The 26,576-nt window shown below is 37.8% G+C and overlaps 2 protein-coding genes and 1 long non-coding RNA gene across 4 annotated transcripts; all 3 read left to right on the top strand.

Moving 5' to 3' along the window:
- The first annotated feature begins 2,677 nt into the window (after positions 1–2,677).
- Positions 2,678–8,217, top strand: LOC148129937 (uncharacterized). Its single transcript, XM_087970403.1, has 5 exons — positions 2,678–2,854; positions 3,875–3,937; positions 4,505–4,537; positions 4,936–4,998; positions 8,104–8,217. Exons 1-5 carry the CDS (start codon positions 2,795–2,797, stop codon positions 8,215–8,217), a joined length of 333 nt encoding a protein of 110 aa, XP_087826529.1. The 5' UTR covers positions 2,678–2,794.
- Positions 8,218–9,038: 821 nt separating this feature from the next.
- Positions 9,039–15,325, top strand: LOC148129936 (uncharacterized). Its single transcript, XR_015750516.1, has 3 exons — positions 9,039–9,168; positions 11,899–11,922; positions 14,284–15,325. It is a non-coding gene; the product is annotated as an uncharacterized LOC148129936 (long non-coding RNA).
- Positions 15,326–16,888: 1,563 nt separating this feature from the next.
- On the top strand, positions 16,889–23,784 carry LOC148129935 (uncharacterized). Of its 2 annotated transcripts, XM_087971002.1 has the most exons (5): positions 16,948–17,028; positions 17,838–17,891; positions 22,177–22,332; positions 23,381–23,437; positions 23,658–23,784. In XM_087971002.1, the coding sequence occupies exons 1-5, from the start codon at positions 16,976–16,978 to the stop codon at positions 23,710–23,712; spliced, it is 375 nt and encodes a 124-aa protein (XP_087827128.1). In that variant the 5' UTR covers positions 16,948–16,975; the 3' UTR covers positions 23,713–23,784. The 2 variants fall into 2 exon arrangements, 1 of the variants encoding a protein (XP_087827128.1); XR_015750515.1 differs by lacking the exon at positions 17,838–17,891 and having other exon boundaries at positions 16,889–17,028; positions 23,658–23,688.
- Positions 23,785–26,576: the final 2,792 nt, after the last annotated feature.

Genomic DNA, 26,576 nt, shown 5'->3' with positions numbered 1-26,576 from the left:
GGCTCATTTTCTGTGTATCATTTTTTGCATTGGAGGGGTGTCTCTGAAAAATTTCCTGTAGAGGTCTGTGCGCTATATGCCACGTCTCAATTGTCTTGATTTCCATCCATTTTTCCTAGCCAAGACAAACAATATTTGATATGTTGTACTGCTCAGGTACTCATCAAGGTCCAGGCAAAGAACAATTTCTGTACTTGCTTTTCCTTACCCACTTATAGATTTAATAAATTTCAGTAGGATACAAGCACTGACAACCAGTCGGCTATTGCTTTACAATATTGAATATACTCCCATCAAGTGAATGGAATAAAACAACAGTGCATAATAATAAATAATTTCACAATGTTATAGTCAAAAATAAAACAAAAGGCAAAAGTGAGAAGTGAAAATATTATGCAGCAGTTCAGTTAGTAACTCTGTAGAGTGACTTTGTTTTGGTATCAGAATGAGCCACAAACTATTTTTAATTTAAAAATCATGTCAGTTAAACCATTTCACTTTTATTTCTCCGCCAACATTATTTCCCTTTTGAACTTTATTTGTTTGAAGTTTGCTCTGTGTATTTTATAACCGGGAGCCATTTTTGCATCCTGTCTCAAACAAAGTAGATAAGGAGAAAAATAAAACCCATTTAGCATTCAAGATACATACCACAGCTTAGCACTTGGAAAAGTAATAGTGGAAAAGATACCTACAAATATATCATTGTCTATACCTACAAAGGATCAGAGCCATGTATATGATACTCTATGGAAGTGAATTCTATGGATGTGAATATGGAAGTCTCAATTTCTGGCAAATAGATTGGGAAGAAATGGAGGTAGTGACAGATTTTATTTTCCTCTGCTCCAAGATCACCGTAGATGGGGACTGCAGCCAAGATTTTAAAAGATGCTTACTCCTGTGGAGGAAAGCTATGGCAAATCTAGACAGCATACTAAAAAGCAGAGACATTACCCTGCCAACAAAAGTGCGTATAGTCAAGGCTATGATTTTCCCAGTTGCAGTGTATGGCTGTGAAAGTTGGACCATAAGAAAGGCTGAGCGCCAAAGAATTAAGGCCTTTGAACTATGGTGCTGGAGGAGACTCCTGCGAGTCCCTTGGACTGCAAGGCGATCAAACTGGTCAGTCCTAGAGGAGGTCAACCCTGACTGATTTTTAGAAGGCCAGATCCTGAAGATAAAACTCAAAGACTTTGGCCACCTAATGAGAAGGAAGGACTCACTGGAGTCTAATGCTGGGAACGATTGAGGGCAATAGAAGAAGAAAGGGACAGCAGAGAATGAGATGGCTGGATGGAGTCACTGAAGCAGTTGACATGAGCTTAAATGGATTCCAGAAGATGGTAGAGGACAGGGAGATCTGGAGGAACATTGTCCATGGGGTCATGATGGGGCAGACATGACTTAGCAACTAACAACAACAACAAATGGAAGTGAAAACTGGACTTTGAAGAATCAGGATAGAAAGAGTCTTGACACTTCTGATGTTGGTGATGGAAAAAAAAACCCGGAATACCATAGACCAGGGGTCCCCAACCACCGGGCCCTGGACCGGTATCGGTCCGTGGAACATTTCCTACTGGGCCGCCGGTTTGCTGGGCGCCGCCATCTTGTTTGACGAGAAAGTGCTTCCGGGTGAGCTTTTCCGGTTGGAAAGTGGCGTTTGGGTCCTGAAGGAATCCTCGCGCCTTAGTTTCATCGAAGGGGGGGGGGCTTCGAACGAAACTAAGGTGCGAGGATTCTTTCAGCACCCAAGGCAAGGCGAGCCGAGCGACCGTCCCGAAGCAGTCCCGAAGCGAAGCCCATCGACAAAGGTACAAAGGAGGAGTTGAAGGTGGCAGGGAGAAGCGGGGGACGGCTGGCTGGCTGGTCACTCGGCTCGCCTTGTCATGCGTGCTGATGCCGGTACCGGATCGTGGATCATTTTGTGATGCCGGTACCGGGCCGTGGTACAAAAAAGGTTGGGGGCCACTGCCATAGACAGCCAAGAAAACAAACAAATGGATTATCTAAGAAATCAAAACATAATTCTCACTCTGAGCCAAAATTACACCAATACACCGGCACAAACCGCAACTAACGGGAATAGAAAGACCAAGGTGGATAGACGGTTCAATGGGTCACATTGTAAGACTTGAAGGACCAGGTTAGGGACAAAACTCCTGAAGGAGTCTATACATCTACCTATGTGGCTGCTTGATGGCACATAATCAATCAATCAATCAATCTGGCTTTTGAAACAGTACAGTTAGTCTTTTCATATCCTTTTAAAATGTTTTAAATTTTCTCAGAGTAGCAATCCATACTGAAGTTCAGCTATTTAAAAGATACCATCGCACTCCCTTTAAGCCCTTCCACTCAATGAGAAGGGAAATAAATCAAAGATAAGATAATCAAATTACATATGACTTTGAAAGAAAGATAACTGAAACATGTCAAAACAGGAAAAAAGGTTTTAAACCTTTTTGACCTTTCAGAAACTTTCCATTCCACTTATCATTAGATAATTAGAGGATGATAGTTGGTCAATATGTTCTTGCAAGTCAAATTATTCTCAGAAAAATGATTTAGAGGGCAGAGGAATGTTTCATTTGGCAGTAGATCCTTCCATGTGATGAATGAATCCTAACCTTTCCCTACTGATAAGGTAATTTGAAGACATCATCAATTGCTGCTTTCAGTTTGGGCAGTCTGGCTTGTGATGATATGTCAATAAAGATCCATCCTCAACCCTCCCATTCCGACTTGGATCACTTTCTCATCTGGTGAAGGAAACCTCAAGTTGAGAAAAATGAAGCTGTCCTTCGTGGGTGCTATCTTGTTGATTTCTGTGCTCAGCACAGATGCTCAGGTGAGATGAAACCTGAATTTTAGGAAAGGTAACTTGTGGGGTGGCAGAAACAGCTCTGTGGCTCAAACCCTGTGGGTTAATTCAAGACTAAACTGCTCATTCTTGGGTCCTACTAAAATCTTAGACAAATAAGGATTTGATAAAGTTTTACTGAGGAGATCCAGTTTTACCCTATTCAAAGGCATATTTAAAGGCATTCATTTTTCTGAATCAAATTGGACAGTCCACATGGATCCCACAATTTTTAAAGTGATTTCAAGTATTTAATTAGACTGATTATCTGAATTCAAATCAATGATTCCCATCATTCTGATGGGAAACTTTTTTGCATAAGTTAATAATGAGTTTTGTAGTTTGCAACAAAATTAATTAGTCACATATTGTATAAAAATGTGTTTTGTCTGCTTTTAGCTTCCAATCAACTGGAAAGCCAGGCCACAAATTCCTCTAATATTTTTCAGGCCCATTGGTTAAGTTTAGTAAGGTTAAATATTTCCATCCCTTGGTTTCCTTCCATCAATAGCTTCATTGCAGGCTAAAACAGGGATTGAGTAATTGGGGATATTGTTTTTCCCTTACAGAATCATATTCTTAATCCACCACCTCCACTAAGTAAAAGAGTTTCTTGTTTTAATGCACTTTGATACTTCTCATTACTGTCAGAAATCTGGACAAGCTGGCAAACAAGATTACTCAGCCATAAAGGAGCAGCTGGTTGATCAAATTTTATCCATTTTCCAATGTGGCACAATCAAGCTTCACATCTTGTTCATCCAAAGACCCACCACTGTTGGAACTGATCCTGCAGGAAATCATTAGTTTCATTCACAGGGCATGTCTCACCCATGCATTGAACATTTTAGGAGAAACACAGCTGCCCAGAACTTTACTCTCCCATACAAATGACATTAAGGGGAACCATATGTGAGCCTCCTCTGAATTCCCTCTTTCCTCTCTTTGTTGGAGAAAGAACATGTGTATAAATGTATTTTTATTTTATTTCTTTTTGCATTTCTATAGGGGTACTCTTACTCCCAAAGCTACAGTGATCCCACAAACTATAACCAACAGCTCCCTGATCTTGTAAGTACAGTGTGATCTTTTCATTTCTCCTTTGTTAGGTGGTTTGAATAATAGGAGGATTTAATCCGATACTAAGTTAGTCACTCTTGTGTCCTACTAACTATTAGACTTAACAAATAGGGCTTTGTAAAACTTCACTGGGTAGATCCAGTCTTACGCTATTCAAATCCATTTCTAAATTGGAATCATTTTTCTGAATCTAATTGTTCAATCTCATAGAATGCCACAAACATTATGGTAATTGGACTGATGATCTGAGTCAAATCAATGATTTTATTCTGATCCGAATTTTTGCATACTCTTAATAACAAATTTAAGTTTTGTGGCTTGCAACAAAAATTGATTGGGCTCACATATTGGGGTCAAATATGTTTTGTCTGGTTTTGGCTTCCAGTCAACTGGAAAGCCAGGCCAGTGATAGTATTCAAGCCCTTTGGTTATGTTTAGCAACGTTAAATGTTTCCATCCCTTGGTTTCCTTCCATGAATAGATTTATCACTGTATGAACTGTGTGTGTCAGGCTAAGACAGGATTAGTTAATTGGTGATTATTGTTTTTCTCTTACAGAATAACATGCCACAGCTTCCACCCCCACCCCCAGTAAGTAAAAGTGTTTCTTGTTTTAATGCACTTTGATAGATGTTGGAAATCTGGACAAATGAGATTACACACTCACAAAGAGACAGTTGGTTGGTCAACTTCTGTCCGCCTTCCAAAGTGGCACAACCAAACCTCAAATATTGCTCACCCAAAGGCCCATCACTGCTGGAACTGACCCTGCAGGAAATCATTAGTTTCATTCACAGGGCATGCCTCACCCATGCATTGAACATTTTAGGAGAAACACAGCCGCCCAGAGGTTCAGAACTTTACTCTCCCATACAAATGACATTGAGGGGAACCACATTTGGGTCCCCTCTGAATCCCTTCCCACACACTTCCCTCTTTTTATTGGAGAAAAAACAGGTGTATAAATGTATTTTTTTGCATTTCTATAGGGGTACTCTGGGTCCCAGGACTACAGTGTTTCCACAAACTATAATCAACAGCCCCCTGAATCTGTAAGTACGGTGTTATATTTTTCCCTTCTTTCCTTCTTTACCACCACCCACCCCTTTTTTTTCCTTTTGAAGAATAGGAGGTTTCAAATATTTGTCACCTAGAAGGGTTCCTGGGTTAAGACAACAGCTAGAAAAATTAGTCAAAATTCATCCCACCTAAAGAGACAGTGATCAAATGGATGATCCTAAACAGTTTTTTCTTCCACATCAGTCACTGGCCCCTATTTTATTTACTGAGGAAGTGTATTTATTTAGGGCATACTGTATATTTAGAAAATGTATCATATTTTGAAAATAAGTAACATTTTTTTGAGATTATAAGAAAGGAATCGACTCCATGGTTATTGGCTATTTCAGTCAGATACCTAAGAGAGCCTAGGTTTACACAAACTTGATTTTAAAAGACCTTCCTCTTATAAAACTTGAACATTAAGGTTTTCTTTTTTAAAAAAAAATGCTCCTCATAAGAACATTTTATGGGAATGAATATTATGCATAGAGATATATCTGGAGTTGTAGAATGCAGGTTTTGGGTACCTACGCATTATTTCAAATAGTTATACATATTTAGTAGTTTGGAAGATTTATATGACTACCCACTCAGTGACTCTGGGTTGCTTACAAGCAGTAAAAACCCAATATATATAAAAAAAAAAACAATAAACCCTCCATCCTTGTTGGTGACAACACAGAGTCAAAAGAGCACTTGATGGGCTCCATTCCACTGTGGGTTCTCTAGGCCTGTTGGCAAAACCAAATCTTCAGGACCTTACGAAAGAATGTCAAAGTAAGGGCCAGTCTGATTTCTGAAGGGGTGATATTCCAAAGGGAGAGAGCCACCACGGAGAAGGCCCTTCCTCTGGGTCCCGACAGATATACTTACTGGACCCACTACATTCCTTGCCTCCTAGTTCTAGTGGGTTGGATGGATATAATTGGCAAGAGACAGTGCCACAGATAACCCATTCCCAAACCATGATTTAGTTATTCATTTATATATGTAAGCAAATAAATGAATAAATAAACATCTAAAAGTGTAAACAGATATGAGTAGATAGATGATAGATAGATATAGAGATAGAGATAGAGATAGATAGATAGATAGATAGATAGATAGATAGATAGATAGATAGATAGATAGATAGAAGATAGATAGATAGATAGATAGATAGATAGATAGAATGATAGATAGATAGATAGATAGATAGATAGATAGATAGATAGATAGATATAGAAATAGAATGATAGATAGATAGATAGATAGATAGATAGATAGATAGATAGATAGATAGATAGATAGATAGATAGATAGATAGATAGATAGATAGATAGATAGATAGATAGATAGATAGATAGATAGATAGATAGATAGATAGATATAGATGAATAGGGATAGATAGATAGATAGATAGATAGATAGATAGATAGATAGATAGATAGATAGATAGATAGATAGATGATAGAAATATAGATAGATGATAGATAAATAGATGATAGATAAATATAGATGATAGAAATATAGATAGATAGATAGATAGATAGATAGATGATAGAAATATAGATAGATGATAGATAAATAGATGATAGATAAATATAGATGATAGAAAGATAGATAGATAGATAGATAGATAGATAGATAGATAGATAGATAGATAGATGATAGATAGATAGATAGATAGATAGAAAAATAGATAGATAGATAGATAGATAGATAGATAGATAGATAGATAGATATAGAAAGAATGATAGATAGATAGATAGATAGATGATAGATAAATAGATGGTAGATAAATATAGATGATAGATAGATAGATAGATAGATAGATAGATGATAGAAATATAGATAGATAGATAGATAGATAGATAGATAGATAGATAGATAGATAGATAGATAGATAGATAGATAGATAGATAGAAATATAGATAGATAGATAGATAGATAGATAGATAGATAGATAGATAGATAGATAGATAGATAGATAGATAGACAGATGATAGTGTTAAATTAGAGTGGGAAATAACCGAGATAATCATAGCATTAAGGATAACCCTTTCATTTGAAGCTAACAGGGTTTCCAAAGTCAAACCATGTGCTAACAAATGTGGCTGACAGTCGACAGCTGAGCACTGCTCCCTGCTACTTTTGTGGACCGCATTGAAAACTTATCTACAATGGATAGATAGATAGATAGATAGATAGATAGATAGATAGATAGATAGATAGATAGACAGACAGACAGACAGACAGACAGACAGATAAACCATCATTTCCAGATATAGAAATGTCTTTTATATTTATCTTTGTTTCCTGGTTTGGCTGGTCTTGATCCAAACCTACAATTTATGCATATACCCCAAAGAATTAAATCATGTAACAAGTTCATGTTTTTCTTCTTTTTGTAGAAGTCATATAATTTCCCTGCTTCTGCCCAAGTCAGCTATTCTCACCCAGAAATGAGTATAAGATTAACTTGCTTGTATGGTACCCATTTTGAGAGGAACCCCTCTTCCTTCATTGGGGATTTCTCATCCATGCATTGGTCATTTTAGGAGAAACACAGCTGTCCACATTTTCAGAACTTTAGACCCCGGCATTCAGGAATAGTGTTCTCAAATCTTTGATAGATATACTGTGAAGAGCAGCCCTTTGGGATTGGGATGAAGCCAGAAGAGAGATACTCATTGGGGACAGAAAGGGAAGGCAGAACTATGTGATATTTTCACTTCACTCCATGCTGCTGCTGGATGTTACAACTGAAAGCCACTTTTAAGAAACAAATTTTGAAAATTAGCACTGGTAGCTGTCATTTCATTTGAAGTTTTTAAATGCAGGTGTCTGAGGCAGTTCTTTATAAAGGATTATCTGCAGCAACATTTCTTAGAGTCATTATAAGGATAAAATGAGGCAAGACCCCAGCTTTCAGAGAAAATGCAGGATCTAAACATTATTTATCTGGGATGTGCCAGAGCCTTGCACAAGAAGGATACTAAGGTCATCCATATATGTAGATTTAATTGTGGGTCTCTTTAGATTCATCTCCTATCTCTTCCCTTCTTTTTGTTGCTGAAAGTTCTGATTTCTAATGTAGCTTTGAATTTCTGTAGGGGAACACTGGCTACAGGGTCAATACTTATTATGGAAACCCTAATCCACAGTACCCTCCACCTCCACCTCCACCTCCACCTCCATCTGTAAGTATAGTTTCCTCCCCTGCCTGATATTCTTTGTCTTTGTTGAGCAATTTGTTGTGCGGCAAAACTTCAGTCACCTAGTTACTATCTTTGAATAGTTGAATATGGAATGCATTTTCAGTTTCCAAACTGCCACACTGCTCCCCCTTCCCTTTCTGTTGGCAACTCTAAAAGGACCATAGAAATATCAACTCATAAAACATTTCTATGGTCTTTTTAGAGTTGCCACCATCATTCTTATAGTCTGAGGTTTCCAAATTCTGTTTCAATTACAGTCATGCCTCAACATTCAACTGCTTCAAAACTCGTCAAATTCAGTATTTGTTCTGGCACCCATCTTTCTCATGGTAGTCGACACACATTGCTGATGTTGGCTGTCTCATGACTCACTATTTCTTCTGGCCAAAATAGTGGGTCATGTGGTCTTGTTAGTTTTAGTATTCACCACATCTCCCGAAACCAATTGCCGATGAGTACCAAGGTACTTTCAACTTAAAGGGATTGTGGGTTAAGACAGCTGCTAGAAAAGTGATCAGTGGTTGGTCACTCTTAAAAGTATCCAAAAGGCATAGTAAAAAAAAAAAAAAAAAGACTGAGATGGAGACCATGATGGTGTAATCAAAGCCTTGCTTGCTTTTTTAATATGCATTGTGTTAGAATTCTTTGTCTCTTTCCATACATATGTATATGAATGTAACTGAATTGTAGTAAAGATTTGAGTGCACACAGACACATATATATGCTTAGATAAGAGAGAATGCATGTTTGCATTTTATACTATTTAAATGTCTGTTAAAACTATCTCACCAAGAAAAAAAAATCCATGTTTCTCTTCTTTTTGCAGTCATATTTCAAACAGTTTTTCTCATCAGTGAGTATGACTTTGCCTGCTTTTATTATACCCATTTGAGAGAACCGAAAAAAAATTATTTGTCCCTGAAAATCAGAGACCCATTTAGTCCTGCTCCCAAATCTGGGGTAGGTATTCTGTAAAGAGTAGTTTTTGAGGGTTGGGGAAACAGAGGTTTTTTTGGGGGGTGGGGAATACAGAGTAGGCAGAGATATAGGTTAATTGCATTACAAATGATGGAATAATTCTTTCAAACTGAAATGGTAGCATTGGTGATGTGTGTGATTTTTCTTTCAGTTCATACTCTTCATCTGTACTTACTTCTGTGATGGTAAAGCTGTGCAGACTACTCATCCTTGTCCTTTTCTAAATTAGGTGATTTTAAATGGCAGTTTCCAGTCTTTTCAGTTTTTGTGGTTGACAGAAAGAAAAGTATTTTGAATTTGAAACAAAATAGCTTCCAAGCATAGCATCTGGAAGTTTATTATTTTTCATTTCTCATACAGAAGCAGACTATTATAATATTTATAGATTTGTATCATTAATGGTAATATGTTTCTTCCTTATACTTGTCATTTCATTTGCTTCTTGGTGGGTGCTCATAATTATAATCATATGCATGTCTTGTTAGAAGAATGTTTCACCAGCTGAGTTCACACAAATATGATTAACCAGGCCAGGTAAAGGCTGAGCACCTTCATATGCATGATGTGGAATGCTTTTTTGGTTAAATGTTGGCTAGTTACCATTTTTTATAATTTAGTACTTTGTGTGAACACAATCCAATTGCTTCTTCATTGTTTAGCACATTGTGCAAACCAGAAAATATGTTAAAGGAGTAACCAAATCAAACATCTCAAACTCCAGCCAGTGTAGGCACTGGATATAGAACTGTAACATAAACAAGAATCAAATCATGAGAGAATAGAATACTTTATTGGCCAAGTGTCATTGGACACACAAGGAATTTGTCTTGGTATAAATACTTTCAGGATACATAAAAGAAAAGATATATTCATCAGGGGTCGAGAATCATAAGGTATGACACTTAATGATAGTCATAGGGTACAATAAGCAATCAATCATACTAGGATATAGTCAATATAAATCGTAAGTATACAAACGACAAGGTTACAGTCATACAGTCACAAGTGGGAGGGGATGGTGATAAGGAGTGATGACAAGATTAACAGTAATAATAGTGCAGACTTCGTAATAGTTGGACAGTGTTGAGGGAATTATTTGTTTAGCAGAGTGATGGCATTCAGGAAAAAACTGTTCTTGTGTCTAGTTGTTCTGGTGTGCAGTGCTCTATAGTGTTGTTTTGAGGGTAGGAGTTGAAACAGTTTATGTCCAGGATGTGAGGGGTCTATAAATATTTTCACAGCCGTCTTTTTGACTCGTGCAGTATACAGATTGAAGGCAGATTGATAGCAATTGTCTTTTTCTGCAGTCCTAATTATCCTCTGAAGTCTGTGTCTGTCCTGTTGGGTTGCAGAACCAAATCAGACAGTTATAGAGGTGCAGATGACAGACTCAATAATTCCTCTGTAGAACTGGATCAGCAGCTCCTTTGGCAGTTTGAGCTTCCTGAGTTGGCGCAGAAAGAACATTCTTTGTTGTGCTTTTCTGATGATGTTTTTGATGTTAGGTGTCCATTTTAGGTCATGTGATATAGTAGAACCTTGAAATTTGAAGGTCTCTACTGTTGATACGGTGTTGTCCAGTATTGTAAGAGGTGGTTGTATGGGAGGGTTTCTTCTAAAGTCTACCACCATTTCTACGGTTTTGAGTGTGTTCAGTATGCATGAAAGTATATCATGAAAGCATGAGAGGGAAAGCATAAAAGGAAGAGAAAGATTAACCATATTAGAACTGTAAAAAGTCAAGATGGTGGTTATGTCTGACATAAAGATAGAGCTTTGACATCAGCTAACACTTTTCTGGTCCTCCCTGAAGATACCCATCCATTCGTTTATCACCTGCTCAAAAGGTGAAATAATAAAGAATCATAAATTTGCAAAGACAAACTTCATTGCAATGTGAGGCCATGTCCCCCCCCTGCAAATTCCTAAAATCTATTTAACTTCAGCAATACCTAGTTTTCTCTCAACCACCTCCTTTGCTCGGGCTCCTGTGCACTCATTTTGCTTTTACAGGCTTAATTCTGTAATTATTCTCGTAACCTTCTGAACATCCTTCTGAGGGAAGTCCCATGGAGTGAGGTGAACCCTTTTTCTAGCTATCGGGCGATGTCTCCACCCAGATCTTCCAAAATCTTAATTTTGAGGCTAGAATGATAGGAGGAACAGGGGAAATTAAAGGGCTGTGGAGAGGGAAATTGGACAACTTGCCATAGCCAAATCGCTGCGGCCAACTTATCATGGCCAACTCGCTGCAGGACAACTCAATATGGCCAACTCGCTGCGAGACAACTCACCGCGGGACAATTTAACAATTCTATTTAATTATTTAAAATAAATAAAAATATTTTAATGTTTGCCATTCACATTTGATTCTGTCCCTCCTATTGCATCCTTTCTTTAATGATTCTATTCCATCATTTCTGTGATATCAGTGTAATTCTTGTCCCACAGTGAGTTGTCCTGCAGCGAGTTAGCTATGGCAAGTTGGCTGTGGTGAATTGTCATAGACCTTGTGGAAAGGATGATAATTCCCTTTCCCAATAAACTGAAAAGGAGTGGGAGTCAGACTCTTGTTGTCTTTCTTTGGTGATTTCAGGCACAGACTGGGACATTTATGTAGTTGCTTAATCTGAAAGCAGCAAACTAACTGGGATTGCGTAAGTAGATTGGATTGGAATTTCTTTTGATTAATCAGTGTCTTCTCTTTCATAGGCTGCTTCATTTGCACGGAAACCAGTAAGTAAAAAGCAAGTCCTTTCTTTTCCTGATTCAGTGTCCAGTACTGAGGCAAGAGGTTACAGAAATGAATAAGGGGCTACATGTCTTCCTCCAACAACTGATACAGTGAATAAATATCAGTTAATATTTGAACAGTACAAAATCAGATCAGAGTGCAAATTTTATCTGGTTTTCAATTATAGGATTTCCCTACAAGGTAGATAATGTTAAAATTTGGGGATCTGGTAGAATATTTTAAGATTAAAAGGTTAAAAGCTAGTTTTGGAGGGAAAGAGCCATGATCCATACTTGATATTAATAGAAAGGAGATGGAAACTAATTTTTTTGAGCCAGTATTTCCAAATCTGCAGAGAGCTGTCAATATACTTGTTAATTAATGGATTTTACCCATTTTATATCTCCTGTTTTCAGGAAGAATATCAATTCTGTTCTTTGAATTCTAAACCACTAGGCATGCTAAATTATAATCCACCAACACAACCAATTAAAAAAAACTTTAAAATGATAATTTCATATAAGTTTTCTAGTCAAAATAGATATAGAGTAATGGTTTCTCCAAAACTTTTTTTAATTTCCATATTTGAATTCTAAGGCAACAAATGTTTCTAAAATTTTTGTTTAATAAAAAAAGACCAAGAATAATAAATAAAAACTACTAGGTTGTAAAATCAGAAGAAATACTATCCTAAAGCTAATAATTCTGGTTTCTTTACATAAATCAATTAATGTGAAGACTTTAATTGTAAAAGAATTTGCCCAGGCTCTGCATTTAAAGAGCCCTTTAAAAAAAAATATGAAAATATTTAGATAGATCCAATTATTTTCTTTCATGGCAGGTAAAATAAACAGATAAATATAATATAAAATATAATAAAAAACAAAATAAACTGTAGATTAATGTATTTTGATAAAAGAAAAGGTTGTGATTTATGCTTTGAAAAGGAAAAAAATAGAAGTTCTCTTCCTGGACATTGTTATAAATATGGATTGTGTCCTCTGCCCCCATTTGAGTTGTATGTATCATTCATTGCATTGTGAGGAAATGTTGCCCTGAAATAATAAACCAATTGTCACCACATTAACACAGCCTATCTCCAGCTTTCCAGAAGGATTCGCATAGCAGTTTTGGCTAGATGATAAAAGAATAAAGAGGTCAAGAAACATTGAATAAGTCAGTACACCCAGTTTCCAGTTCAAGTGATTATAGACTTCAGACGATGCAAAGCTGAGCCTCTCCCACTATATATCAATGGAGACTGTGTGGAAAGAGTTCATAGTTTTAAATTTCTAGGAACTCATATTTCCGACAACCTTACTTGGTCAGTCCACACTATGGCCACTTCAAAGAAGGCCCAACAGCGCCTGCACTTTCTGAGGCTGCTGAAAAAGAGCGGTCTGGGTGAGAAGTTGCTGGTTACTTTTTACTGTTCTACCATCGAGAGCATTTTGGCATACGTGTAACAGTGTGGTATGCTAGATGCTCTGCAGTGGATAAGATGATGCCCCAGAGGGTTATAAACACAGTACAAAAAAATCATAGGTTGCTCTCTTTCTTCTTTGGAAGAGATTGTAAAGACCAGACTCTTCTCTAGAGCACAAAAAATCTCCACAGACCATTCTCATCCTGGTCATTCATATTTTGAATTGTTACCATCAGGGAGACATTATAGGTGTCTTAAAATGAGGACTAATAGACTGAGAAACAGTTTCTTTTCCAAGGCAATAATTGTCTTGAATCAAACAGTACATTTGTGATTTAGTTCTATGTATAAAGTGGCATTTTTAAACTATCTAACTTAATATATGTTTTAAATAGGTTTTAGATTAGGTTTTTAATTATTATTGTTATTACTTTATTTTAATTTTTAAATACTGTGTAGTGTGATTGTGTTGTGATGTTTGGGGCACTGCGCTGGAGTAGCTTTCAAATTTCATTGTATTTTGAATGCAATGACAATAAAGGTATTCTATTCTATTCTGTTCTGTTCTGTTCTATTCAAGATTTAATTGAACAATTGCATCATTTCTTCCATATTTTCTCCCCTATGTGTAAAATAATATTAAAGAAAGCATGGCATTCTTTTTGTTTCACATCGTTTATGGAAGCACCAGGACTTTTTCATATCTCATTCCTGAAATTGGCTATCTAAGAAGAATTATTTAAATGCATTGAATGTTGCTCAATTTAGACAAGCCTAAACAAATAAACATCATTTAGCAACTGTTTCAGGCAGAAACATGAAATGTGTTAAAAAGTTTGGTCATGCTGTATCTTTACAAAGTTATTTTTAGTTTGTAATTCAGTAATTAAACAAGAGCAAAAAATCTTTTCTAAATATTATGTTCGTTTTTTGGTAGCTCGCTATGATGGATGTAAGTATATGGATATATTTATTATTATTTCCTGCTTTCTGTACCAGACAACAAACTTGATGCAAAAATACCGAGTTCAAATCTTATTGTGTAATTTTTTTTATTGATGCTATGTGATGCTGTCTATATTTTAATCCGTCTTAGATTAACACTGCTGCATTTTATCTACTATAGTTTTCATTCATTAATTTTTCCATTCATTCATTCTGGCAGAGTGGATGTCAGTACAGCCACAGACGAGATGGAAATCTGAATAATTCCTTCTCTTAGCCTAGTTTACCAAATACAAATGCAGGCGGAACATTTGAAATAATATATTCCTAAACAGAAGCATTAAGGTTAATTCCAAGCCTTGTCCAGTGTTGAAGAGACATTGGTCTGATTCACAGATAGCACTGAGCTATAATGCAGCAGGTGTGTACAGCTCTCTTGGCTTTATTTTGCACACATATAAAACCAGGGGTGGGATTCTATCAGTTCGGACTGGTTCTATAGAACTGGTTGTTATGATTCTGCGCAATTCAGAGAACTGGCAAATCGCGCCCCTGGCTGGCCCCGCCCCTCTCTGCCTGCCCCTCCCCACCCTGTCCAGTCAGTCCTTATCGCACATGTGCAACATTGCACGCATGCACAACATCACTGACTACATTCTTCCTTGCCCAGTCACTCCTTAAGGTATTTCTTTTTTCCCCCCTCCCGATGATCAGCTGTTCCTATGATCAGCTGTGCCAGGATTCCCCTCACTTACTTACTGCTTTGCCCAGGAGGCTTCCCTTAGGCCCAGGAGGGCCCAAAATGGAGCGTGGGGTGTATGTGCTGCATGCTCCCTCCAGACTCTGGTTTTTTTACTTCCAGAGCCACAGGGAAGCCTTCTGGGAGCAAAAACACCCCCCCGAGGCTTCCCCGAGGTCCAGAAGGCCCCAAAAATGGGGTGCTTCAAAAAAAAAAAAAGCCACGACCACCCAGTCACATGACCACACCCACCTAGCCATGTCCACCTAGCCATGCCCACAGAATCGGTTGTTACAAAATCCCACTAGGATTTAAAATAATAACCACAACATATTAAACTAAGCAGACAGGGCCTTGTTTAGAATCTGAATGATTGAGGATCAGGGAATATCAGGAATGCATGGTAAATTGGAAGTTTATTTATGGAAGTCTCTTCCATAAAACTTCCAAGCAAACTCTGTAGTTGGGGATGAAGAACAGCTTTGATTTTTATTGTCCTGGAGACATAAGGGAGTGGTAGTTAATAGAAATAATGGCTTCATTTCTCCTATTTGAAGGATCAGTAGTGGAAAATATAGTTCCAAATAACTCTTGAAGTTTTTCTTTCTTACATTAGAATGCGTTGGCAGCAGTCAAGGATTTTGTAAGTCTCAGGGGAAAAATTGAATGTATTTCTGGGTTTTATTGCTGGAAAATTTAAATATATGGTTGGTTTGTTCAGATGAATGCTGAAGGGCTTTTTAGTGAAGAAGAACTATTAGCAATTAAATTAATAAACTTAGTATTTTTTTTAATTTCAGGAATATAAAAAGGCACGTAGTTCTGGGAACAGTCAACATAGCTGGACTGCTAAGAGAAACTTTAGAGTACTTGTTAAGCAATGTCCTGGTGCAAGAGGGTATACATAGAATCACAACGACCCTTTTCTCCCTGTTCACCCCATCTTGAACACCTTTGTATCTGCCATCGCTAACAGGAATGCCACTATTAAGGTGAAGGGGTGAACCAGGAAAGGCAGAGAGTGACCTCCATTTCCTACCTCCTGAAAGAGCTGTTTCACTTCATCAGAAGTGAGAAACTCCCCAAGTTTAACTCCCCAAGAATAGCTAAAGTTTTTGTGGCTTTAAAATCTCAGTTTCAGAGGTTACAGTGATATTAATTACAGCTCCCCTCTTCCGTATTAATTTCAAACATTAGGCTTATCCCCATTAGACTACAGTTTAGATTTTCCATCATCACAGTCATAATTTGTCAAAACTGGATCCTAATTTGTGTTTAGCCCAATACAGCTAATAATTCATAAATCCTTTCCTGATGATTCAAGTTGCTGAAGGATAGATGAGGAAGGTTGGAAATGCAGATGTCTCTGGCCTCAAATCCCAAACTTTTGAAGAGGACAAAATTTCAATGTTTTCTATGTGTTTAGCTCTGTGTGATGATTTCAAAACAACAGAGGGTTTGCTCTGTGATAGGGCCTGTCACTCTTTACATTTATACTAAAGAGTTTGTTGCTTATAGAAATACAAATGGAATTATTATTTGGAATTATTTCCAATTACATTCATGGGCTTCAATATGGTTGCTGGACTTCCTTTACTATGGATTTTGGGAAACAAATGAGGTTAGTAACTCTAATATTGGAGATACTATGGAGAAGCTCTACATTAATAGTGAGAAAAGGATCTTTGTACATGTATCTCTATCACATTATAGACTCCTTTTTTGATCCCACATGAAAGAAGCAGTTTGGCAATTTAGTAAGCAGCTGGCAATGCAGTAAGCATGAAGACATATTACAGTAAATATCTGTATTTGCACCGGTATTTACACTGTAATATGTCTTCATGCTTACTGCATGGAGCCAAGAGCTTGGCTTCCTTGAGGTTTAAATTTTAAAATAATCCGAAGTAACATTCAAACAATCTATTTACTTTTTATTAGTTTGATGATCGGTTTGGCTCTGATTCTTCCAGTCGTCCTTATCCTATCTACAGCCAGGTGAGTTGCCTGAGACTGGATTTTTTTCAGCCCCTGCTATCTTCCTTTGGAGAGGAAGTTAAGACTAATTCTTGGTATAGGGGAAAATCTGTTGATTCCAAGATGCTAATTGAGCTCCTAATGAATGCCTTTAAGACCAGTCTTTCAGAAGCAGGGCATACAAAAAATATCTCAAGAGTTCAATATATACAGACATTTTGATTACTGACATCCTCTGGAATCTTGGTGTCATTTTTAAACTCTGGTTACTATTACACCTTCTGGAGTCATTCAACCTCAGCTTTGCCAAAGGAAAGTTTACAGGACTTCAACAATGGCCTGATGCTACTATGGAGAGATTCTGTGTCACTTATGGAAAATGACACTTTTAAAATGGCATTTAAGATCCTGGCAAAATGTATGGACCCCTAGTTGTTAGTTGAGCTGATGATGACTCCTTTGAGAATTTGTCTTTCTTAAGGTTATTTAAAAATTCAATATATACAGATACCTTGATTACAGCATCTTTCAAAGTCATCCCATCCCAGCTTTGCCAAAAGAACATTAATATTGACAGCTGTTACATAACTAACAACGGCTTGGAGAGGTTATACATCACTGGTGGGAAAATGGCCTTTCTTACATATCTATCCATAACATAACATATTTCTTTCTTGCTCCTTCTTCTCAGAAATTTGTTTAGGGCAAAATTAAGTTGCTCGTTTTAATATATGTTACTCTGTAGGTTAATACATCTGGATGGTTAATGCATTTATGTTTTAAAATAATCTGAAAGGACATTCACAGAAATGATTTACTTAATTTATCAGGTTGGTGCTTCTTCCAATCGTTACAATGGGTATCCTCCTGTTGCCAGGAGCCAGGTGAGGTTTGATATTCTTCTTCTCTAGTATCTTTCTTTGCAGTGCAAGTCCAGACTATTTGCAGGTACTATGGATTCCAAGATGGCAATTGAGCTCCTGATGATTGCTTTGAGGATCAATCTCCAAGAAATAGGGCATAAAAGGAATATATCAATAGGTCAACATATACAAACCCTTCAACTACTGTCCTGCTCTGGTATCTTGGTGTCATTTTTTAACTTGAGTGACTTACAGCATCTTCTAGACTCATCCAACCTAGCTTCACCAAAAGAACACAATTGTGGACAGATTTTAAATAACTTCAACAACAGTTTGAATGTACTATGGAGATTTACATAACTGGTTGGGAAGTGGCTTTTCATATATCTCTCACACACATGGACTGAAATGTGAAAAGGCTATTATGGATGATTTTATACATTCTCATAACATATCGAAGGAGGCAACTAGGACCCCGGGGGAGCCATCACTATCCCTGTAGGAAGGAGGAAGAGGCGGAGAAAGAAGAACAGGAAGAGAAAGAAAGGATGCCGTGCTGGGGTTTTCTTTAGGCTGAGTAAGTTTCCACACAAGCCTTCAATTCCAATTATATTTCTTACCAATGCAAGATCTCTGACTAACAAAATGGATGAATTAAGGCTACAGATTGCAAAGACTAAATTCATCAAGAATTGCTGTGTTTTGCTAATCACAGAAACTTGGCTTCATTCACTCATTCCAGATGCAACTGTTGAGCTGGAAGGCTACATAGCTCACCGGCAGGATAGGAGTAGAGATTCTGGCAAGATCAAAGGGGGAGGTTTAAGCCTTTATGTGAACAAAAGCTGGTGTATCAATACAAAGACTGTAGACAGCCATTGCTTCATGGATCTGGAGTATATGACACTTAAATGTAGACCCATATATCTTTCACGGGAATTCAGCGTGGTTTTGATTACTGCAGTCTATATCCCACTTGATGCCAATACTACCATAGCTTTGGGATTCTTGTATAACATTGTTAGTAATCAGCAGAATAAGTATCCTGATGTTGTGCATATCATAGCAGGGGATTTTAATCAAGCTGATTTAAAAGAAGTGCTCCCTAAATTCTATCGGCATGTTAAGTGTGCTACTAGAGGAGCAAACATATTGCACAAAGTATATACCAACATCAAACATGGCTATAAGGTTATACAATTACCACATTTGGAACAATCAGACCATATGTCACTGCTTTTAGCACCAGCTTACATCCCCTTTAGGAGACGGGCTCTGCCTATAATAAAGAGTGTGAAATCTTGGCCAGAAGATGCTTCCCAACAACTTCAGGATTGTTTTGAGAACACAAATTGGGACATCTTTTATCACCCTGACCTAGAGGTGCCACTATTCCATCTTGTTTGAAGGCTTCCACCATTGTTCCGCTACCAAAGAAGTTTCCTATCAATAACCTCAACGATTACAGACCAATGGCACTCACTCTTATCATTATGAAGTGCTTTGAGAAATTAGTCTGCCGGCACATCATTTCTGGTCTTCCGCATACATTTGATAAACACCAGTTTGCATAAAGAAAAAATAGATCTACAGAGGACGCTATAGCCATCACTCTTCACACTGCTCTGACTCATCTAGAACAATGGGAGGGCTATGTGAGGATGCTTTTTGTGGATTTTAGTTCTGCGTTTAACACAATTCTTCCACATAGACTAGTGTCTAAACTTCTGGACCTTGGGCTTTCTAATTCAATCAGCCTTTGGATTATGGATTTCCTGTCTGGCCACTCACAGAGGGTCAGATTAGGTATCATACCTCTTCAGCCCTTATTCTTAACACTGGTACACCACAGGGTTGCGTGTTGAGTCCCTTACTCTATACTCTTTATGTGCATGACTGCATTCCCACTCATGTTAGTGCTAAATTTGCAGATGATACAACAGTGGTGGGACTTATCTCCGGGTGGGATGAGTCTGCCTACCGAGATGAGGTGGAGTGGTTGCTTTCGTGGTGTGGAGACAATAACATGGTCCTCAACACCAATAAGATCAAGGAGTTTATAGTGGATTACAGAAGGACCCAGCCCTTGCTTATCAATGGAGACCAAGTGGAGCAAGTGGCCAGTTTTAAGTTTCTGGGTGTTACCCTAAAAGAGGACCTGACCTGGGGTGCCCACATTGCAGCCCTGGTCAAAAGGGCCCAGCAGAAATTATACTACCTGAGACTTCTCAGAAAACAATAACTGAGTGAGAAACTGCTGGTGACCTTCTACCGCTGCATCATAGAGTATAGAGACCCAAAAGCTTGGCATCTATCAGGTTTACTTTTTAAAATAATCTGAAAGGATATTCACAAGATTTACTAGGTTGTTGTTCCCTCTGGTCCTTTCAATGGAATTCTTTCTCCTCCTCCTCCTCCTCCTCCTCCTCCTCCTCCTCCTCCTCCTCCTCCTCCTCCTCCTCCTCCTCCTCCTCCTCCTCCTCCTCCTCCTGCTGTCAGTAGCCAGATGAGTTCCATAACACTGTATTGTCTTCTTCCCTGGTATCTTTTTTCGGACAGCAAATCAAGACTAATTTCTGGGGCTTAGGAAAATTTGTTAATTCCAAAATGTCAGTTGAGCTCTTCAAGATTGACTTGAGGATCAGTCTTTCAGAAGCATGGCATAACAGAAAAATAACATAGGACAATGCATATACACACCTTGATTATTATCCTAGTCTGGTATCTTGGTGTCATTTTTAAACTTACTATGTCTTCTAGACTCATCCAACCTCAGCTTTACCAAAGGAACAAAATTGTGGGAAGATTTTAAATCACTTCAACAATAGTTTAAATATACTATGGAGGTATTATAGATTATTGGTTGGGAAGTGGCCTTTTTATATAGCTCTCCATCACATAACAACTTCTTTTTTGCTCCTTCTTCCCACAAATTTATTTAGGTTAAAAAAATTAACTCGTTGTTGTTCACACATGTTACCCTGAGTTGTGTCTTGATGGTTAATGCATGCATTATAGCAACAGCGTGACTTCTACGAAGTTTTAATTTTGAAAATAATCTGAAGTGACATTCACAGGATCTATTTACTTATTTGTTAGGTTGTTGCTCCTTCTGGTCCTTTCAATGGTCCTCCTCCTTGTTGAGGTAATTCCCCATTAGGAGAATGAGCGCATATACAGGGAGACGTATTTGAGAGAAGTGTTTGAATAATACACAGATACACTGTACAGTAAATGTAAGTTTTTACTTCCAGAAAGGTTTAAGCAAAGTCCAAAATAAGCAATCCAAAGTCATTCACAAGTAAATCAGTCAGTTTTCAATCCAGGGATAATCCAAATATCAAAGTGCAGTGTCAAAAAACAGTTCAGTAACAGACTTACATTAAATCCAGTAATATCAGTCAATTAGAAGAAATGGAGGAACGGCAATACTTTCCAACAGAAGGAAACAGAGATACTCACTCAGACACACTCTCTTCTGAGACTAAGACTAAAACAACCCAGGTTTCTGGCTCCATCTTATGGCCGTTTGAAAAACCACACCCAATTGCAGTTTTTGCAATCTCTTAAAGACATAGTACTAAAATGTTTATCCTGGTTTATATATTTCTAACCCAAATACCTGTTAGGTGACTTATATTCCTAACACTCCTCCTCCTCCTTTCAGTAGCCAGGTGAGTTCCATAACACTGGATTTTCTTCTTCCCTTGTATCTTTCTTAGGACAGCAAATCAAGACTAATTCCTGGTGCTTAGGAAAATTTGTTAATTCTAAGATGTCAGTTGCGCTCTTCATGATTGACTTGAGAATCAGGCTCTCAGAAGCATGGCATAACAGAAAAATCTCCATAGGTCAATGCACATACATATTTTTAAACTCTGATGACTTATAGCATCTTTCAGAGTCATCCAGCTCCAGCTTTGCTGAAGAAATACAAATGTGGACAGATCTTAAATCACTAAAAGAATAGTTGGGAGCTAGTATGCAGAAATTATACACCACTGGAAAGGAATTGATCTTTCCTACATGTCTCTCTGTCACATAACATATTTCTTTGTTGCTCGCTCTACTTCTCACAGACTTGTTTAGGGCAAATATTAAGTTTCTCCTGCTTACATGTTACTCTGTGATATGTTTTCATGCTTACTACATTCCCATGTAGTAAGTAATTTGTTTAGAGAGAATTAACTCACTGTTGTTCACTCAAGTTACTCTGTGACATGTCTATGGGCTTGGCTTCTATGAAGTTTTAATTCTGAAAATAATCTGAAGGGGCATTCACAGGATCTATTTACTTATGTATTAGGTCGTTGTTCCCTCTGGTCGTTACAATGGAGTTCCCTCTGGTCCTTACAATGGAGTTCCCTCTGGTCGTTACAATGGAGTTCCCTCTGGTCCTTACAATGGAGTTCCCTCTGGTCCTTACAATGGTGTTCCTCCTCCTCCTGCTGTCAGTAGCCAGGTGAGTGCCATAACACTGGATTTTCTTCTTCCCTGGTATCTTTTTTTTTCACAGCAAATAAAGACTAATTTCTGTGACTTAGGAAAATTTGTTAATTCCAAAATGTCACTTGTGCTCTTCATGATTGATTTGAGAATCAGTTCCATAGCAGAAGCACGGCATAATAGAAAAATCTCCATACGTCAATATACACAGATACCTCAATTTCTGCCCTACTCTGGTATCTTGGTATCATTTGTTAATCTCTGGAGACTTACAACATCTTCCAGAGTGACCATCCAGCTTTGCCAAAGGAACGCTTTTGGGAAAATGACCTACCCTATATATCTGCCCAGGGATGCAGTAGCTCAGTGGCTAAGATGCTGAACTTGTTAATCAGAAAGGTCGGCAATTCAGCAATTTGAATCCCTAGCACAGAGGTGGGCAACTATGGCCCCTTTATGACTTTGGACTTCAACTCCCAAAATTCCTGAGCTAGCATGGCTTGCTCAGGAATTCTGGGAGTTGAAGTCCACAAGTCATAAAGGGACCATAGTTGCCCACCCCTGCCCTAGCACCATGTAATGGAGGGAGCTTCTCCCATTACTTGTCCCAGCTTCTGCAACCTAGCAGTTCGAAAGCATGTAAACATGCAAGTAGAAAAATAGGGACCACTTTGGTGGGAAGGTAACAGCGTTCCGTGCACCTTCAGCGTTTAGTCATGCCAGCCACATGACCACAGAGACGTCTTCGGACAACACTGGCTCTTCGGCTTTGTAACGGAGATGAACACCACCCCCTAGAGCCGGAAACAACTAGCACGTATGTGCAAGGGGAACCTTTACCTTTATCTATATATCTGCCCAGCAGTTAATTAGTTTCTTCCTTCCTTCTACTTTCCACAAATTTGTTAGGGCAAATATGAAGTTGCTCCTGTTGTCATATATTAGACTAAAATATATCTTGGATGCTTAATGCATTTGCAGACCCAAGTACTTGATTTCCATGAAGTTTGGTTTTTAAATTAATGTGAAGGAACATTCATAGGATTTATTTACTTCTTCATTAGCTTGGTGACCCCTCCAATCGTTACAATGGTCCTCCTCCTCCTCTTGCCAGTATCCAAGTAAGTTCCATTAGATGTGATATTCTTCTTCTCTAATATCTTCCTTTGGACTGCAAGTCTAGATTAATTACTGATATTAATTGTGGATGTTCGTGCATTTTATTCTGCAAAATATCTTAATGCTCAAATATTCACAGATTCAAGTAGTTGGCTTCTATGAGGATTATTTTTTTAAATACTTGGAAGGATCATTCAAAGAATCTATTTCCTTCTTTATTAGGTTACTGATTCCTCTGACAGTAACAAAGGCCTTCCTCCTGCAAATAGCCAGGTGAGTTGCATAAGACTGGATTGACTTCTTCTGTAGTATCTTCCTTTGGACAACATCCCAAGAGGAATTCATACTGGGTAAAATCTGTTGATTCCAGCAAGTCAGTTGAGCTTCTGATGACTGCCTTGAGGATTAGTCTCTCAGAATATCTTAATGTCAATAATAGCAATCATTCCTAAAGAGAGTTGTTTGTGTCCATATTTCAAAAGTATAAACATGATGGAGAAAGAATAGAATAGAATAGAGCAGAGCAGAGCAGAGCAGAGCAGAGCAGAACAGAACAGAACAGAACAGAACAGAATAGAATAGAATAGAACAGAACAGAATTCTTTAATGACCAAGTGTGATTGGACACACAAGGAATTTATCTTGGTGTAAATACTCTCAGTATACATAAAAGAAAAGATACATTCATCAAGAATCTTAATACTTAATAATAGTCACATAATAATAGTCTCTTAATATGATCACAGAGGTCATTTATGTAGCGTATGAAGAGTGTTGGTGTTTGAATAATACACACACGGTACACAGATACACTGTACAGTAAATGTAGGTTTTTACTTCCAGAAAGGTTTAAGCAAAGTCCAAAATAAGCAATCCAAAGTCATTCACAAGTAAATCAGTCAGTTTTAAATCCAGGGATAATCCAAATATCAAAGTCCAGTGTCAAAAAACAGTTCAGTAACAGACTTACATTAAATCCAGTAATATCAGTCAATTAGAAGAAATGGAGGAACGGCAATACTTTCCAACAGAAGGAAACAGAGATACTCACTCAGACACACTCTCTTCTGAGACTAAGACTAAAACAACCCAGGTTTCTGGCTCCATCTTATGGTCGTTTGAAAAACCACACCCAATTGCAGTTTTTGCAATCTCTTAAAGACATAGTACTAAAATGTTTATCCTGGTTTATATATTTCTAACCCAAATACCTGTTAGGTGACTTATATTCCTAACACTCCTCCTCCTCCTTTCAGTAGCCAGGTGAGTTCCATAACACTGGATTTTCTTCTTCCCTTGTATCTTTCTTAGGACAGCAAATCAAGACTAATTCCTGGTGCTTAGGAAAATTTGTTAATTCTAAGATGTCAGTTGCGCTCTTCATGATTGACTTGAGAATCAGGCTCTCAGAAGCATGGCATAACAGAAAAATCTCCATAGGTCAATGCACATACATATTTTTAAACTCTGATGACTTATAGCATCTTCCAGAGTCATCCAGCTCCAGCTTTGCTGAAGAAATACAAATGTGGACAGATCTTAAATCACTAAAAGAATAGTTGGGAGCTAGTATGGAGAAATTATACACCACTGGAAAGGAATTGATCTTTCCTACATATCTCTCTGTCACATAACATATTTCTTTGTTGCTCGCTCTACTTCTCACAAAGTTGTTTAGGCAAATATTAAGTTTCTCCTGCTTACATGTTACTCTGTGATATGTTTTCATGCTTACTACATTCCCATGTAGTAAGTAATTTGTTTAGAGAGAATTAACTCACTGTTGTTCACTCAAGTTACTCTGTGACATGTCTATGGGCTTGGCTTCTATGAAGTTTTAATTCTGAAAATAATCTGAAGGGGCATTCACAGGATCTATTTACTTATTTATTAGGTCGTTGTTCCCTCTGGTCCTTACAATGGAGTTCCCTCTGGTCCTTACAATGGAGTTCCCTCTGGTCCTTACAATGGTGTTCCTCCTCCTCCTGCTGTCAGTAGCCAGGTGAGTGCCATAACACTGGATTTTCTTCTTCCCTGGTATCTTTTTTTTCACAGCAAATAAAGACTAATTTCTGTGACTTAGGAAAATTTGTTAATTCCAAAATGTCACTTGTGCTCTTCATGATTGATTTGAGAATCAGTTCCATAGCAGAAGCACGGCATAATAGAAAAATCTCCATACGTCAATATACACAGATACCTCAATTTCTGCCCTACTCTGGTATCTTGGTATCATTTGTTAATCTCTGGAGACTTACAACATCTTCCAGAGTGACCATCCAGCTTTGCCAAAGGAACGCTTTTGGGAAAATGACCTACCCTATATATCTGCCCAGGGATGCAGTAGCTCAGTGGCTACAAGTGTTTGAATAATACACACACGGTACACAGATACACTGTACAGTAAATGTAGGTTTTTACTTCCAGAAAGGTTTAAGCAAAGTCCAAAATAAGCAATCCAAAGTCATTCACAAGTAAATCAGTCAGTTTTAAATCCAGGGATAATCCAAATATCAAAGTCCAGTGTCAAAAACAGTTCAGTAACAGACTTACATTAAATCCAGTAATATCAGTCAATTAGAAGAAATGGAGGAACGGCAATACTTTCCAACAGAAGGAAACAGAGATACTCACTCAGACACACTCTCTTCTGAGACTAAGACTAAAACAACCCAGGTTTCTGGCTCCATCTTATGGTCGTTTGAAAAACCACACCCAATTGCAGTTTTTGCAATCTCTTAAAGACATAGTACTAAAATGTTTATCCTGGTTTATATATTTCTAACCCAAATACCTGTTAGGTGACTTATATTCCTAACACTCCTCCTCCTCCTTTCAGTAGCCAGGTGAGTTCCATAACACTGGATTTTCTTCTTCCCTTGTATCTTTCTTAGGACAGCAAATCAAGACTAATTCCTGGTGCTTAGGAAAATTTGTTAATTCTAAGATGTCAGTTGCGCTCTTCATGATTGACTTGAGAATCAGGCTCTCAGAAGCATGGCATAACAGAAAAATCTCCATAGGTCAATGCACATACATATTTTTAAACTCTGATGACTTATAGCATCTTCCAGAGTCATCCAGCTCCAGCTTTGCTGAAGAAATACAAATGTGGACAGATCTTAAATCACTAAAAGAATA

This window comes from Notechis scutatus, chromosome 8, assembly GCF_049901735.1.
Source record: "Notechis scutatus isolate UNSWTSFEM ecotype Mainland chromosome 8, rNotScu1.2, whole genome shotgun sequence".
Classification (NCBI taxonomy): domain Eukaryota; kingdom Metazoa; phylum Chordata; class Lepidosauria; order Squamata; family Elapidae; genus Notechis; species Notechis scutatus.
Note: the sequence above shows the minus strand (reverse complement) of the source record. Positions and strands in the feature narration are given on the sequence as shown.

Coding starts and splice junctions, on each gene's coding strand:
- LOC148129937 (XM_087970403.1), top strand. CDS start 2,795: ATGAAGCTGTCCTTCGTGGGTGCTATCTTGTTGATTTCTGTGCTCAGC. Junction 2,855..3,874: donor TGCTCAGCACAGATGCTCAG/GTGAGATGAAAC, acceptor GCATTTCTATAG/GGGTACTCTTACTCCCAAAG. Junction 4,999..8,103: donor ATCAACAGCCCCCTGAATCT/GTAAGTACGGTG, acceptor GAATTTCTGTAG/GGGAACACTGGCTACAGGGT.
- LOC148129935 (XM_087971002.1), top strand. CDS start 16,976: ATGATCGGTTTGGCTCTGATTCTTCCAGTCGTCCTTATCCTATCTACA. Junction 17,029..17,837: donor CTTATCCTATCTACAGCCAG/GTGAGTTGCCTG, acceptor TTAATTTATCAG/GTTGGTGCTTCTTCCAATCG. Junction 23,438..23,657: donor CTCCTCTTGCCAGTATCCAA/GTAAGTTCCATT, acceptor CTTCTTTATTAG/GTTACTGATTCCTCTGACAG.